The sequence below is a fragment of the Pyrus communis genome, chromosome 10 (assembly GCF_963583255.1).
Source record: "Pyrus communis chromosome 10, drPyrComm1.1, whole genome shotgun sequence".
NCBI lineage: Eukaryota > Viridiplantae > Streptophyta > Magnoliopsida > Rosales > Rosaceae > Pyrus > Pyrus communis.
The window spans coordinates 2,904,233-2,920,405 of record NC_084812.1 but is presented as its reverse complement, the minus strand read 5'-3'; the positions used below and the strand labels follow the sequence as shown (position 1 = coordinate 2,920,405).

The window sequence follows — 16,173 nt, the reverse complement described above, 5'->3', positions numbered from 1 at the left end:
TTGAACCCCAACGTTCCTATCCTATATACAAACAAATGAAACAATTGTTTGTTATTTCTTTATCTAGGGTTGACGTACTGTTAACTCCAAATCTAATTGTCGGGAGCTCAATGACCAAGTAATTCAGACCACTCAAATTAAATCTGACAGTTCTCATTGACTCATGTCGCTTGCTTACCTCACACAAATCAAAAGCTTTGGTTTCTCTATCACACAAACCAAAAGCTCTGATTTCTCTGCCTGACAAATCGAGAGCTCAAATTTCTTGGTCCTTAAGTTCCGGACGCCAAGGTCTAAAGAGAATTCAAATCCCTGTCCACATAGCAAATGCATGACTGATCATCATCTCATCAAAAAGAAATTTGTATTGGTTACGATAACACAAAGTACATGATGTATTAATTAACGTGTTATAATAAGAGTGCCGAACATAATTAACATATCATGTTTATGTATTATAAATTGTAAAATAATAACGTTACATTACCGTGTTATGAACATATTAAAAATTTGGCCATGTTAACTGACCTTGAACTATTCAAAGTTGCACGGCACTTGTCTTTCGTGCCAATCGATCAAATTGGTCAAGGGAGGTTAGAACATGCATGTAAGTTGTAAAGTAGTAAACTTTCAAAGAATCAAAGTCATGAACTCAAGGTAATCTTGTGATGGCTAGACTACAAAACATCATGGTTTTTTTTTTGTCCCCATCGGATTTTCAATGGGCGCTAACGTTTTTGCTACACTTTGAACCTTGTTTTCATGCATGATAAAAAATATATAAAAGTAAATTAAAATAAAAACAACCAAATTGCTGCCCAGTTTGCTGTGGAAGATGTCTTTACTGACGTCAAGTACGTAGGTCAGTTCAAACAAATATACATAAATATATACATACATACATACATACATATATATATATATAATATACTGGTATTGATTCACATCATCTTAACCTTCAGCCTATCTGAATGGCCGTATAAATCAATGAAAACAACGTATATCAGAAAATGCATATAAGTATTGTGGGATCATAATTTTTTAAAACTGAAATAAGACGGATCGAAATACGCTTATTTTTTTTTAAGTTTGGCCATGAATTCATATAGTAGAGCCGCACAAACGGATGCCACCATCATCCTGGATGTTGACAGACACAATTACTGTGTAGCATCTTCATGGTAGTTGGTCAAAAGTAACAAGTCTGTCGTGATGAGAGATTACATGGTGTAATCACTGTAACGTATGGAGAAATTAGTGTTTATTGGATTTAAAAAACAAAAAGAAGTACAAGTGGGAAATAGAAAATTTAAATAAATAATTAACTTTTGCTCAAAAATAAATAATTAACTAAATAAAACGAAAATTGTAGAAACTTGTTAAGAGTCATGCAAATGGATTAACTTTTGTTCGAAAACGGAAAAAAAATAATAACAATTAACTAAATAAAACGCAAATTACGGACAGAATTGGAGGGCGGGATTTATGTTAAGAGTCATGCAATTGGATTCTTTGGCTTTCGTCGGCAGGAGGCTTTTAATTTTTAAACATTTGATTAGGGTTTATCTGGCAATGGGAGTTGGGTAGGACCTTCCATGGCTTGCTGGAGCCACTCTGCTTTCATTCCATGATCTACGACTTCATCACTTACACCTTGAGACTTATTCCTTCGGCCTTGGGGACACGGTTAAGATTTTGACGGGACTTTCAACCTGATCGAAGGAGATAGAATACCATGCGCACCAATTAGCTTACATATGTTGGTCTATGTATTTGTGACATCCCACATCGCTCAGGGGAGTGATCCTTAAATGTATATTCTCATCCTTACCTAGCACGAGGCCTTTTGGGAGCTCACTGGCTTCGGGTTCCGTAGGAACTCCGAAGTTAAGCGAGAAGGGGGCTAGAGCAATCCCATGATGGGTGACCCACTGGGAAGTTGCTCGTGAGTTCCCAAAAACAAAACCGTGAGGGAATGGTAAGCCCAAAGCGGACAATATCGTGCTATGGTGGTGGAGTGGGCCCGGGAAGTGATCCACCCCGGGCCGGGATGTGACAATTTGGTATCAGAGCCTAACCCTAGTCGCGTGTGTGCCGACGAGGACGTCGGGCCCCTAAGGGGGGTGGATTGTGACATCCCACATCGCCCAGGGGAGTGATCCTTAAATGTATATTCCCATCCTTACCTAGCACGAGGCCTTTTGAGAGCTCACTGGCTTCGGGTTCCGTGGGAACTCCGAAGTTAAGCGAGAAGGGGGCTAGAGCAATCCCATGATGGGTGACCCACTGGGAAGTTGCTCGTGAGTTCCCAAAAACAAAACCGTGAGGGAATGGTAAGCCCAAAGCGGACAATATCATGCTACGGTAGTGGAGTCGGGCCCGGGAAGTGGTCCCGCCCGGCCCGGGATGTGACAGTATTTATATATCTAGTTTCCATCATATTTCTTACAATGGCTCGATTGGTGTTTAGAATTTAGATAGATTACGTAACTCATAAAATTCAAGATACATTGAAAGTGAGAATGTGAATGACAAAGTTTTACATCAATGATCGACCAAATCTTCAAAGACTTATAAAGAGTTGGTTAATATCAGAGCACATGTTAACCTACGTGTGAAGCGAAACGATCACACATGTTCCACGTCAAACGTGTTATCTTATGACATGTAGAAATAGCGAACCTTAAAACGTATTAATAAGAACCTTGATATTACTGAGAATGGCAATTAAACTTGGTTGAGCCAGTTTGCTTTCATTTCATGTGCCATGATGTATGTGATAAACCAATATATACCATGGGTGATGCTATTCATACATTTTTTTTTTTACTCTTCACATACTCTTTCTTAAAATTTATCATTTGATTGTCTTTGATTCAATAGACAAAAATTATGAAAAAGTGTAAAAGGTAAAGATGCTATACGCATTCCTTTCTTGTTCTAACTTCTTTTTAGTTGTACGCTACAAATCCACAAAAGTCAGCAAACTCATTGGATTTTTGGATTTTTTTTTCTTCCATATTTTGGGTTATATGGACAACAAGTCAGAAGGGTTTGGTCCGTTGCAGTACAAATGCATGGTTGAAACTGTCATGTAATTTATGATAGCCCCGGTTACACGGAGAACGTTTGCTTGAAACTGAATTCACATGCATTCTTTACCAAAAAATTTTAGGTGCGGCTGACGTATGCGGCAACACACCTTCGAGATTATTTACATTGATCTCGGCTTGTAATTGTGTTTTTGCATGGGTTAGCCGCACAGCTTAATACTTGGCCCATTTGGTATGTTAAAACTTTTTGCTGTTAAATTTAAGTCATTGTTTAGGGATCTTATAGTAAAAAGCTTAAGTGTATTCGATAACTCTGGTTAGGGCATTTTTTTTCTTCTTCCGAAACTCACTGTTTTGGGTTCAAACTCACCCTCATCTCTTTTAGTGTGGTTTATATTAAGAATACCGCTAGTATTGAAAAAAATACCGTGTACTCTATACATTGGAGCATAATTCCATCAATTTTAAGTTTGTTTTTTGTTTTGTTAAAGCCTTGTGCAGCTGTGCCTAATAAGATCAAAGAGTGACATGTAGGCTGTAGCTGCCAACAATTTTAATTTGGAGGTTAATGGGCGACCTTGAAAAATAAGCATTACATAACCCCCCATGAGTCATTAGATAGTTTTTTATTTTATTTTTATTATTGTGGAAAAAAGAGATAAGCTGGTGGTTTTGCTAGAACAATCTACTATTTCGGTGGTTGGGAAGACTTACATAGCCATTTCAACCTCTCACTGGTCATTGTCGTGTGTTTCATCAACGCCAAAAATCAAACCTATGATGTGCCGCGTAGAATACGGATCTGAAATTCGTCCCCAATTAGTGGACCATTTGTGGTGGCTAGTCATGAGAGAGCTGAGACGAAGGAGAGAGAACGTGAAAGAAATAAAACGGAGTGGTCCTGCAGAGAAAACACAAGTGTCCCGTTCTGGTGCCAATGTGCCATGTGGTGGTCTTTCACCTTATCAACTACAAAGAACTTGGTACCCTTTTGAAAGATAAGATAGGGATAGGTATCCCTTTATGTATAGGACCCCCCCCACTCCCTACGGGGTTCTCTCTGTGGGACTGTGACACCATTCGCACTTTCCGTTCGGATACAGCGTATTTATTGTTGCTTTATACAATGTGGGTTGGAGCCTATGGAGCTTTAGCCGTGCGTTTCGAGAAATCTTTCGTTTGTGAAGTAATACCATCACGTAATATTATTATTTTGTGTGTTTTATAATAAACAACCGACAAATTCATTTACTAGAGTCTAGTATTGGTTGCATATTCAAGATAACAATGCGATTGATAAAACTCGTGGTTGACTTGATCGGACACAGGACAAGCGAGAGCTTTGCTTACTCGTTTAATCTAAGCCTATCTAACCTCAATCGCACCAACATATGTGAGCACAAGTAGTGATTTTCACACTCCCATTTGTCGCACCGGCATTCTTCTTTTTCTTCCTCTTTTAAGCCTTTTGGTTGGATAAATCAAAAGACGGCCAACTATTAAGAGACGGAAACGATGGCATAAATGTAGAGGAAAAAGCCGGACGTGTGAAAATGACTACCCTAATTTTATGTACCTAAGAACCATGGAGAGAAATTAACAGGGGTTGTACTTGGCGTTGTAGGACGTGACCAGAAGCTATTTCCCACCACTAAAACCCTTCAAGAGGAAGTGACCAAAAATAAAGCAGAAAATGGTTGCATTTGCATTTCCATGCCATCAAGTACAATTTACAAGTCATCTTGCAAGAAAGCAACCTCCCAATCTCACTTTTGACTATTTTTATGATCCACCTGCCTCTCTTTTGTGAAATTTATGGAAAGGTCCTCCAATTATTTCCTTTTCACAAACCAGGAAAAATGTCGGCACATGAGAACAAACAATCCTATTAAGTTATATTATTCAAACCCTAGCCTGCGCTTCCATGACCAATTTCAGATAATTGCGTCATAATTTATGAAACTCTGCATATGTGTAAATTTAACTTACGCTGTCGAAACCAAATAAAGAAAAAGAAAAAGTGCATCAGGTAATCGATAGATAATGCTCTGTTTTTCACGTCAAATTTTTATAATATGAATCCTAAACGAAACAACCGACCCTATTTAGTAGGATAAGACTTTGTGGTTGTTGTTGTTATGTCATAATTTATGAAAAATAATTTAATTAAAAAACACTAATTATAATTTCAAGGGATTAATATATAATTAAACCCATATCTATGTTGTTGAACCTAATGCACTTATGTAGCACGAGCCACCCAACCAAATCACAATTAACGAAAATTTAAGATTCCAACAACTAATCAAAATTCAAAAACTATCTACGCATACTTTAGCAAGCAAGTTTCTATTATTTTTTGGAATGAGCTTCCGACAAAGCTTTGTTCTTCGCAACCGACGACGCGCTAATTAGAAGGTAAACCAAATGACTGGGAGGACCGAAAAGGAATCAAGCTAACCAAATTTACAAAACAAATGATGAACATTGAACAGTTCATTAACAAACAAACACCGATTTCATTTTTCTAACGAAGAACAACACATAATCGTACATGTTTTACACATATGATAGCGAGAGAGATTTCGTTTAGCTGCAAAATCACAGGTCACACAAAGGAAGCAAACCGGCCACCCGGGGTTTTCCCTTTCCGGCCTCTTTAAGCTCGCCTAATAGAAGTTGTGTAATATAAAGCGACCGATTCGATCAAAATCTTTATAGGGTTCAATAATTATGAGAAGCTTTTTCCTTCTTTGCCATCCTTTGCATCTGTGAAAGTGTAAAGTGTCACAAGAATAACTAGTCTTAACTGGAACTACAAGTGATGCTTTCCAGGTTGTACATGGGAGAATTTTACAAGTCACCCTGCAACGAAAAGAAAAGGCGAAATGCCTGTAAAAGGCCGCGAGTCTAAAGTTTGCAAGGAGGCATGTAAGAAATTAGCAAACAAATGGGTCCTAAAGATGCTACTAGACGAGTAGAGCTAACAATTGTTGAAGAGATAACATAAGATGGAACCCACGCGATGCTGGAACGCCATAACGTTCTAGGGGACACAATTGAAGATGCATTAAAATGTTTAATGCTAGAGCGAACAAGATCTTTTGCACGAATGGCAGATCTTAAGTTGGATTATTAACGATTGAAAGGGCTCAACTAACTTGGGACAAAGTACAGATATGAAATTTTTCATAGGACCAACCCTCGACCGACTGATATTTAAATTAATGAAGATGGATAAAGATTGAGTACCCGCCAGTGATTCCCAGTATCCTACTTGATTCTAAATGTCTAAACATATAAACGATTATATATTGAACAATTTGTATACTTGAAGACAACCCAACATAGTACGTTCCAAGCCGTCGTTTATGAAAATTTGAGACTACGCTGATCTTTCAATATGCTAAATTTTCTCTAAGGATGTAGACGACGAGCAAGCTCTGACAAAAGAACTAGCAAGTCATAATTATTTATTTATGTTTAATAAGTAAATCAATTAAACCCTTAAGTCTACGAAAACATGTCCCCATCTCGTACTGAAAATGAACTAACTGACCGAGTAGAATAGGCTTGTGACCAGAACATAATAAGAAAATATTTAATAGGGCAAGGACATTATCTTACCTGAAGATTGGTGTTTAACAGCTGGAGCTAGCTGTTTAAGAGAGCTACTGGTGTGGCTTGAACACTGCATTTTCAACCAAGAAAAAAGAACCATCAACATCAATTGACTTCTAAATAAAATCAAATATTAGATTGTTATGATGTGCATCTGGAAACTAATAGTCTGCGATATTTGTAACCACCACCAAATTCATTATTAGACACAATAATGATACAAAAGGAAGCATGCTTCTTCTTCTCCGCCTTCTTGGGCAGATGTAATTAGGTCAGGACCGAGTCTTGCATATCATTTAGGAACATTAAACCTTACTAATTAAAAACTAAAATATAATTTAGATTCAAACATGCTATTGCTGACCAGATTTATAAGCAATACATGAGGAATCTTATAAGGTAAGTTTAGAGTCGTGTTTTTCGTTTTTATAAGGATGAACATATGCTCAAAGGATAAGAATTGGAAATGCAAAAAGTTATCTATAAGCAATAGAAAAATATGTCAGAGACCAATGAGCTCACAGTATCATTTAGATTCAAACATGCTATTGCTGACCAGGTTTATAAGCAATACATGAGGAATCTTATAAGGTAAGTTTAGAGTCATGTTTTTCGTTTTTCTAAGGATGAACATATGCTCAAAGGATAAGAATTGGAAATGCAAAAAGTTATCTATAAGCAAAAGAAAAATATGTCAGAGACCAATGAGCTCACAGTATCATTTAGATTCAAACATGCTATTGCTGACCAGGTTTATAAGCAATACATGAGGAATCTTATAAGGTAAGTTTAGAGTCGTGTTTTTCGTTTTTATAAGGATGAACATATGCTCAAAGGATAAGAATTGGAAATGCAAAAAGTTATCTATAAGCAAAAGAAAAATATGTCAGAGACCAATGAGCTCACAGTATCATGGTAAAATGGACAAAACAGATTCATCTTCCTTCAGCTAGAGCTCATATAAGATGAGCAAAAGCATATTTACAAGGCCAAGGAAACTGACCATTCATCTTCCTTCATTGTATGAAGCTCAGCTGATTGTTACAGTATTCAAAAGAGTAACTAATCAATTAATGGATACATGATGAAAAGCCAAAAACAAAAGATTGGACACAAAACAACGTCAATATTGAGAAGACAGCAGCAGCAACCATCATAGCAACAATATGATAAAAAACAAATTCAAAATTATAGTGTTTTGAATTAATCACCATAATATTCACACATCCTCCAATTGCCTTTCGGGGGATGAAGTTGCCTCATCATCTTTATCCAACTCTTCTTCCTGGTTTCCATTTACAAGAACAACACCGTTTGTGGAGTCAGCATCCTCCTCAACAGTCTCTCCTTCACCTTGATCTTCTCCATTCTCCTGCACCTCCTGAAACAAATACACACAAAACCCAAAAAAAACCCTTGAAATCATCCCTTCATGGAACAAACATTTAGGGAGATTTAAGTAAAGAAAATTAAGTCTTTATAGTTGACAATGCTTCATCTATAGAATAAAATTCCTAATGTACCCTCTACAGTTGGATCGAATCAATCATCAAGACTCTCGTAACAAAGTTTCAAAATGCAAGAGGCAAGAAACATAAACTTTTAGCCGCAGTTTTTCAAGTTCAAGAACTTACATGAACTTCTGCACTCAAAAGGTGAGTTAAAAAGTGAACAAAATACATAATAACAACTCAGATGTGACTCAGCTTTTACCATCGATTCAAGAACTTTAGATGGTTTTAAACATCTTCATCAATTGGGCTATTTACCTCATGATCCAGATCTCCATTTTCAACTGGGGCTTCTTCATCAATCTGCATGCTTCTGAACCTTTCCACTAAGTTGGTGGCTGGCTTCTCAGCATAGACTGGGTATTGTTCAGCAGGAGGATGAATGCCTCTGCAAAAGACAATAGAGCATTCAGGAGGAGGATGAATCCACAATAATCCAACAAAGCATAAGCGCAAGTTATTGCCAGTCAGTAATTATGGTGATATCTACTGCTGCGCTAAAAACTAGAATTTTTCATGACCCTGATGTTGAACGGTGAAATGAAGAGTGGATACCTATTTTCTGCTTCTTTAGACTCAAGGGCAAGAGAAACCTGCCAGTCCTCAAACAAATTAGGATACTCTTGCGGATCGGCCAATGATTCTGCAGCTTTTTTATTGACCTGCCATATTGCAAATTAAAAGTACAACATTAAGAATACTTGGAATAGCCAAATATATGCAAAAATCCCTTGCTTCAATTCATAAAGTAGAAGACATAGCAATTTTCCTTTAGTATGACCTCTACATCTCATATGTACATTTTACTTGAAAGAAAAGCATCATGTTCATGAATTAACAAAAACACTGCAAAAGTCTAACCTTGTTCAGGTCATTTCTCCAAATTGAAACTATCTCTGAAACCTTGCTTGGTAGGTACGATCGTGCCATCAAAGCTGCTTCAGGTATCCGTCCGCTGTAACGGAGGATAACGACGCTTTAACAAAGAGGACAACTTGAAGAAATTGAGTGATCATAATAAGGGTAAATAAAAATTAACCTTTCCAGCAACAGCTGTATGCATTCTTCCAATTTACCCAGCATAAATAAACACAGGAATGCAACATTATTCTTTCCTTGCTCTTTGGCAAGGGATGCAAGTTTTGATATTCCTTGAACATCTCCAAGGGAAGAATAGAGAAGCAACAAGCCAGAAAGGTCCATTCCATGTGATAGACAATCTTCAGCCAAATCAAGCTGCATCGCCCATTCAAGCATATGAATCAAGATTTTGAATGTAAAAAATAAAATGTCAGACATCATAGATTCATAGATGTTATTCATCAACAAACTAATTACCACAATTGATAACATAGAATATCTAGTTCTTTCAGACAAGATACGGGTACTTTATGAACTCTTTCAATCACGATGAGTGGATGAGCAACTCAATAATCTCTAGTGTGAGTGAATGTGAGGGTCTCCTGGTTTGTTTATTGGAGTTCGTACAGAAGATATCAGGAAGGAAATACCTTCCCAGTGGACATAGCTAATTCTCCCAGCCGCTTCCACTTGGATTCACTTTGGGCTCCTGTAGCAATTTCCTGTCAGAAAGAAGAAAACAAAATATCTTCAAGCAACCAATAAATAGGTATTAAAAAGAGTTCTCTATACAAAGGAACTACAAACCACAGTTTCTCTTCAAATTATCCAGAGCAAATCTTTTTGACAACTTAATAACAACAATTAACTAAGAAAACAAATCTCACCTTTGCAATCTCAAGTCTACCCAGCTGTATAGCAAGATCAAATTTGTAGTTAGCATCTGTAGCCACTTCCAGTGCATCCTCCAACATACCTCGAGATTCCAAAAATCGAGCCACACTGGATTTACATCAATATATCAGTCAATTTGCAAAGTAAGGATCACCAAAATAACATCTACAATACATATCAGGACAGAACAAAAGGACACACATGTTATAGAGATAGTAAATCAGGAAAAAAAATACATAATATACATGTAAATTAGATAATTATATTAGGATTCATTTTATTGAACTAATAATTGTACTTGTATGAGGACCAAAAAGCAACATGAAATGCAGTTAAGAAATGGAGCTGGGTTTTAGGCTATATCTAATATCACTAGATGAAGCACAACAGTTGCCAATACAAAATATGTTTTCCTACCTATTATGTTGCTCTGGAGGAATTGTTGGAAAGATTTGTTTCGCATGCTCCAAATCTCCACGTATAACAAGTGTTTTGTACTCGATCAAGCTGAGAAGCAAGGTGTATCCAATGACACTGCATAGGTAACAATATTAACAAGTTAAAACAAACACTCAGAAAGGCGTAAGTTGATTACCCTTCAGAACTGCAGCTTGCAAATAACCACTCACTTAAACTCTTTATCAATTAGAAAAAGACGACTTTGATTGGCAAGATATCCCAGCAAGTACATGGGCCGGTCCAGGTGAAACATTGTGGTTACCTGAAAAGTCACCGAGTCAAAAGTCCTAACTCCAATTTTTTTTTAATGCTCCAATTAATGTTCTGAAACAACAGTGACAATAAAACAGTCCGGTCAGAACATTGACATAAAAAGCCGCAAATTTTGTATACCTCACCACCAACGCAATAGTTAAGTCGCGAAGAAGAGTTATTGTAGACGAAACAGTCCCCGACCCACAATCCAGTTCTGACACGCTCATTTATTTCATAGAGGAGCTCAAAAGCATCCTCTACACCTAGTTCATCAACAGGCCTTCCACTGTCAAAATATGATGAGACTACATCCCTCTGCCAAATAAACCACACTAAGTTAATCATATGAATTATGTACAGAAAGAACTATGCAAATGAAAATGAAGACAGGATAGGAGAGCTTAAATGGGAAAATTACATCGTATTTTAGAATGTAGAATGATGAATCACTTGAGATTGCCACCAAATCGCCGCTATCAGCCCAATAAACATTCTTGAACAGTCAAAGCAACCAAAGGAACGTATAAAATTAGAACCCATGCGGCCAGAATAAAAAGTCTGATAATCAAAATTTCCTAGTAATGTTATTGCACACCTTAACATTGACATCAATACGTCTAATCAATCTGCATTCCACCCAGTCATAGAAGCATATGAAGTCATTTGAACGCATTGCCAGTAAGACCCCTCCATAAATATGTTCTACAGAAAATGTTGGTCGAACATTTTTCTTTTCCTGAAATCAGTTATCAACTCAATCAGATTTTTCATACAAGGCAAAGTATCTGTTAAGGGAAATTTCCAGCTCTTTTCATAGACGGTGTATCTGCATGAATTAGCCATTGTTCTAATTCAAACAAAAAAAGCGATGGTTTTTATGCAAAGACTACATCTGCCATCTGACTGATAAGATGAATACAGAATTTCTGATAAGTATTCCACTTCCAAGTTCAAACTTTGCATCATGCACTGACTTTTGTCCAAATTGGTGTTTACAGTTTAACCAATGCATACATATAATGAGCAAGTTGTGAAAGCATTGCCTTGCTTGTGTAAAATTCTAGTGTATAAGTTGTGAAGGAAAATGGGGCTAAAGAGAAGTGTTCTTGCAAAAGTAACATTCGCAATCACTTAAAGGAATCCATTAATGGAAAACAAAGGATTCAAAAGGTTCAAAACCTGGAACGTTTTGTTATAAATTTTTATCCTTGATGTAGTTTCCCTAACAGCAAATTCTCCATCCACTGACCATACAAATTCCAATGCTGAGCCAAAGGATCTATTTCTCCAAGCTAAAGCTGTGTATATTATGTACTCGCCATCTCCACAAACAACGACAAACCTTCCATTGGGGTTGTGCTTCAAACTCTGAAATCAAACACAAAATAAAATCCATTTGTCAAAACAATGTAATTAAAAATAGGCACTTATAAGAATGTATAGTGCAAAGGATTCTGAGAAAAAATAATAATAATAAAGGATTAGGGACTTCAAGCAAATTGCTAAAGATATGGTATTGCTTCACAGAGTGATGCCTTGTTAGTCGTGACATGACCACAACTTGATCAATTCAAAATTCAGATAAATAATAGTATAAAGGTTGGTTGGACACAAGCAGTCACACCCATACAGAACTTTGAACAAAAACTGAGACTGAGGAGAATGAGTTAGTAGGAACAAGAATCTTGTTTCAAATTTTTTCACATCTTCACCGCTCTCATCTAAATTTCGTTATTTTAAAATAAAATCTGCAATAGTATTGCATCATTGTTATTAGGTTAATGATCCACAATAACTTGAACTGATGTATCATATACATTCATGCAAAGAGAACTGTTCTGTCTACTATGGACAAGATAAACATCACAGCACAAAACTTTGAAACACCTTAACAAACGCTAACAAGGAAGGCAAACTAACACAAAAATAGATCACTGGGCTAATGTTCCTCAAACAGATAAACTTACTTGAGGATAAAGGTCACAGGTTCCCAACTCCTTCACGGCCAGAGGCAATCTTTCTCCATCTGTAGCCTGAATTTTACAATAATAAAGGTTCATCAATTCAAGCATAAGAACATCTAGTTCTAGGACCATGTCAGGCAGAATGATCAAAGTCTGAGCATGTAGGGAGATTGAACCTCAAAATCTGCTCCAACGCTTTTGATATTCACAGTTTGAATTTCGTTATGCTTTGCCCAAATAATTTTTCCACCACCATCCATGCTAGCAACTGGTACTTCTCGACCAATTTTTACCATTATGGCTCCTTCATCATAACCAATTACAATCCTGTACGCATATAAGAGATCTTATGAAATCATCACATCAAACTATATTACAGTTCATGAAGCACCCACTCAGATTCCAGCATTCCGTAATAGTGAAGTTCTGGTCTTAATAATATATATTAAAAGCTAACTAATAATAGTCTGGATATATAGAAAACAAATAAAAATAAAGACAACGAGCTTACCGGCGTGAACCCTTCATGTACCCAAAGGCCCAAACACGTTCAAGTCCATAATTCAATGTGTTTTCAAGACTGCAAAGTAAATATGCATGTCAATTTTTTTCCCTTTCCTATGAGAGAACCATTACATCAATAGTTTAAAATATGGAGAGCTGTAAAAGGTAAGACAGAATTTAACAGCCTGCATATAAAAGGAAAAGAAACATAAAATGCAAATGCACCAAACAATCATGAAAATGGAACTGAACAGTATGTTTTATTGATTACCTAAAAGAAAAACACCAAAATATATAAGTAGGCCAAGTCTTTCAAGAATGCAATATACTAACATGGTAAAATTCTCATCACATGGTGTAGATGCATTTTGGGCAAGTGAGCAAAACAACTGACCATAACAATCCCAAGGCAAACAAAATGATCCTCGGCAACTAAAATAAACAAATTGACACTAGGACATCCAAAATAGCTCAAACAAACACTTGTACAGTTGAAATTTAAATTTTACCGATAAGTGGTTGAGTGCCATATTCTAACAGTTCCATCCTCTGAACCAGTAATTATAACTGGAAGTTCCGGATGAAAGCAAACTGCAGATACATTGTGAGTATGCCCATCAAGTGTCTGAACACAACTTTTTGTCTGATAGTCCCACACCTGTTTGCATAGATTCCGATTACAGTGTTTTCAAGAAAACTATGCATGCATGCACAAACAATGATGGTCAGGGCACACAAGAACACTGAATTTTCAGGAAAATGTTGCATACCTTTGCTGTATGATCATCTGAGCCTGTGATTAAGTATGGTTTATCACCGCCGGTGAAGTAGTCAACACAATTGACCCCTTTCGAGTGAGCATCCAATGTAAAATTTGGGTCAGGAGAGACAAGGTTCCAGATCTGGAAACAAGATAATGACAAACAATTACTAGTAAGCACAACTGATAATTTTCCAAAATAAACATACATGGATTACTGAGGAATATTTATAAACACACCTTTACAGTGTGATCCAAGGAAGCACTTGCAAAAGTGTTGGTGTCTTTAGGGTTAAAGGTCACTTGCATCACATAGTGTGTATGCCCTTCAAATATCTGAGTACAAATCCAACCTTTTTCCCAATCCCACAGTTTGATAAGCATGTCATCAGATGACGACAAAACATATGGAAGTGTTGGATGGACAGCCACACATCTAATGTAGTCCGAGTGTGCCTCAAAGACTTTAACTTTATCCATTGTATTATAATTGTATACACGAAGAAACATGTCATCAGCTCCAGCCACTACCCACTGCTTACGCACTATAAACTTTGCTGACCGAACTGCAAACAGTAAATTTATAAATCAAACATGTTTGAATATCAAGAACATTGAGCTTATAGGAAAACTAACGTGCAATTACCTGGCAAATCAGAGACCTCAAAAGACTTTGCCGTGCTCTGTAAGTAAATTAGGAAAATTACAGTCAGCACTAATATAATTACACCCGCAAAAGATTTAATATCAGAGAAGCCAAACATATAAAGTCCCACAGGCAAAGAAACGATTTTTAATTATGGATTGTCCAAAGACATTCAATGATGACTAAGAGCAAATATTTAACAGAATAAGGTAATTTCTACTAAAGGAGGGACCACCCGTATGAAACATCGTAACCTATGCCAGTACGAAAATATGACTGTTTCATTCACTAGAAGCTCAATTTGTAAGTTTTAGCAGTCACTCACTCATTGTGTTCTCGACTAATGCAGCCTACGGTTTGGTAGACAATAAAGAAAAGCTTTCTATGACTATTCAGTAATCATACAAAGAGAAGTAGTTTCCAAGCGCGGCAAATACAGCAGAGAAGCGATAATTTCAAAATGCAACCATATACACGAGATCAAAACCCAGAAGCAAGTAATGTGCTTCCCCAACACGAAAACTAGAATCAGACAAGTGTGACATACCTGTGACTGGTAATTGAAGATGTACACAGTTCCCGAATACAGACTTGCAAGGATCCTACCACAAAGGTAAACACAGTATAAGCAGAGGCCTCGTGGATTCAAACAAATTCACGATTACAGAAACAGTGAAAAGAGCATAGTATTGGTAAAATTACCATGGCTCAGATGGATGTAGATCCAAAGACTTAACTCTCTCGGTTCTTTGCACAAATTTCCGCTGCGTAATTCGCAATCACAGTAAGTAGATTATCGAAAACTCCGGAACCAAAGAGCTCAAACTTGAAAGGAATAACACAAACTGAACGAAACTGAGAGAAATCTACCTTGATATCGAGCCTGAGAGGCTGCAAATCCACCATAGAAACAGCAGAAAATGGAGTAAATCAGTAAAAATTTCACCATGGAAAACAGTAAGAAATGCAGAGACGAAGTTAAACTAAGTAAAGTCTTGAAATTGAGAGTGAAATTTCGGTTCACATTTTCAGATCCGAGCTGAAACCAAAATCTGTAACGTTACCATTTTTTAGAAAGCTCGAGGAAGTCGGTGCGGAGCTCCGAAGAAGGAAGATGGAAAGACTCGGCGGTGTAGAGATCGAAGCGAATTGAGTTCGGAAGCAGAGCTCGAATGGAGGTGTCAGTCTCTGTGGGCTCGCACGTTCAGTTCGCTCGCGAAGAATAACAGAGGGCGTGCGCGCTTCTGTGAGAGAGGGAGAGGGTAAGAGACGGAGAGAGATCGGAAAACTTAATGTAGGCTATGGGCTCGGGCTCGAGTCCAAAACCATGTTTGGGTTTGAATTTGGGCCCAATGTTACGACCATGGTTTGGGTTTGGATTTGGGCCCAATGTTGCGACCATGGGCTTGAGACTGACTATAATATTTATATATATTTAATACAATCATAATCAGACAGTCAAATATAATTCATATAAATATATGTAGAGTAAATTGTAGTAATAATCCATCAACTTTAATCAAATCAGAGCAATGGTCCTTCAACTAAAAATTCATTACCATTGGTCCCTCAACTCATCAAAATGTGTAGTTATGATCATTTTCTTCAACTTCGTCAAAATTTTGTCAAAATGAGTTATGTTGGA

The 16,173-nt window shown here is 37.0% G+C and overlaps 1 protein-coding gene across 2 annotated transcripts; it reads right to left on the bottom strand.

Moving 5' to 3' along the window:
• Positions 1 to 5,518: 5,518 nt before the first annotated feature.
• On the bottom strand, positions 5,519 to 15,775 carry LOC137747047 (coatomer subunit beta'-3-like). 2 transcript variants are annotated; one of them, XM_068487048.1, is made up of 26 exons: positions 15,593 to 15,775; positions 15,399 to 15,419; positions 15,231 to 15,292; positions 15,076 to 15,130; positions 14,529 to 14,565; positions 14,123 to 14,448; positions 13,893 to 14,024; positions 13,632 to 13,780; positions 13,130 to 13,198; positions 12,795 to 12,945; positions 12,622 to 12,687; positions 11,834 to 12,022; positions 11,250 to 11,390; positions 11,073 to 11,147; positions 10,793 to 10,969; positions 10,570 to 10,661; positions 10,358 to 10,474; positions 9,934 to 10,048; positions 9,697 to 9,768; positions 9,225 to 9,421; positions 9,047 to 9,140; positions 8,741 to 8,847; positions 8,444 to 8,573; positions 7,886 to 8,055; positions 6,681 to 6,744; positions 5,519 to 5,918 (listed from the first exon to the last, which is right to left on the bottom strand). In XM_068487048.1, exons 1-24 carry the CDS (start codon positions 15,593 to 15,595, stop codon positions 7,894 to 7,896), a joined length of 2,739 nt encoding a protein of 912 aa, XP_068343149.1. In that variant the 5' UTR covers positions 15,596 to 15,775; the 3' UTR covers positions 5,519 to 5,918; positions 6,681 to 6,744; positions 7,886 to 7,893. The 2 variants fall into 2 exon arrangements, with proteins under 2 accessions (XP_068343149.1, XP_068343151.1); XM_068487050.1 differs by having other exon boundaries at positions 5,519 to 5,822.
• Between the last annotated feature and the right edge of the window lie 398 nt (positions 15,776 to 16,173).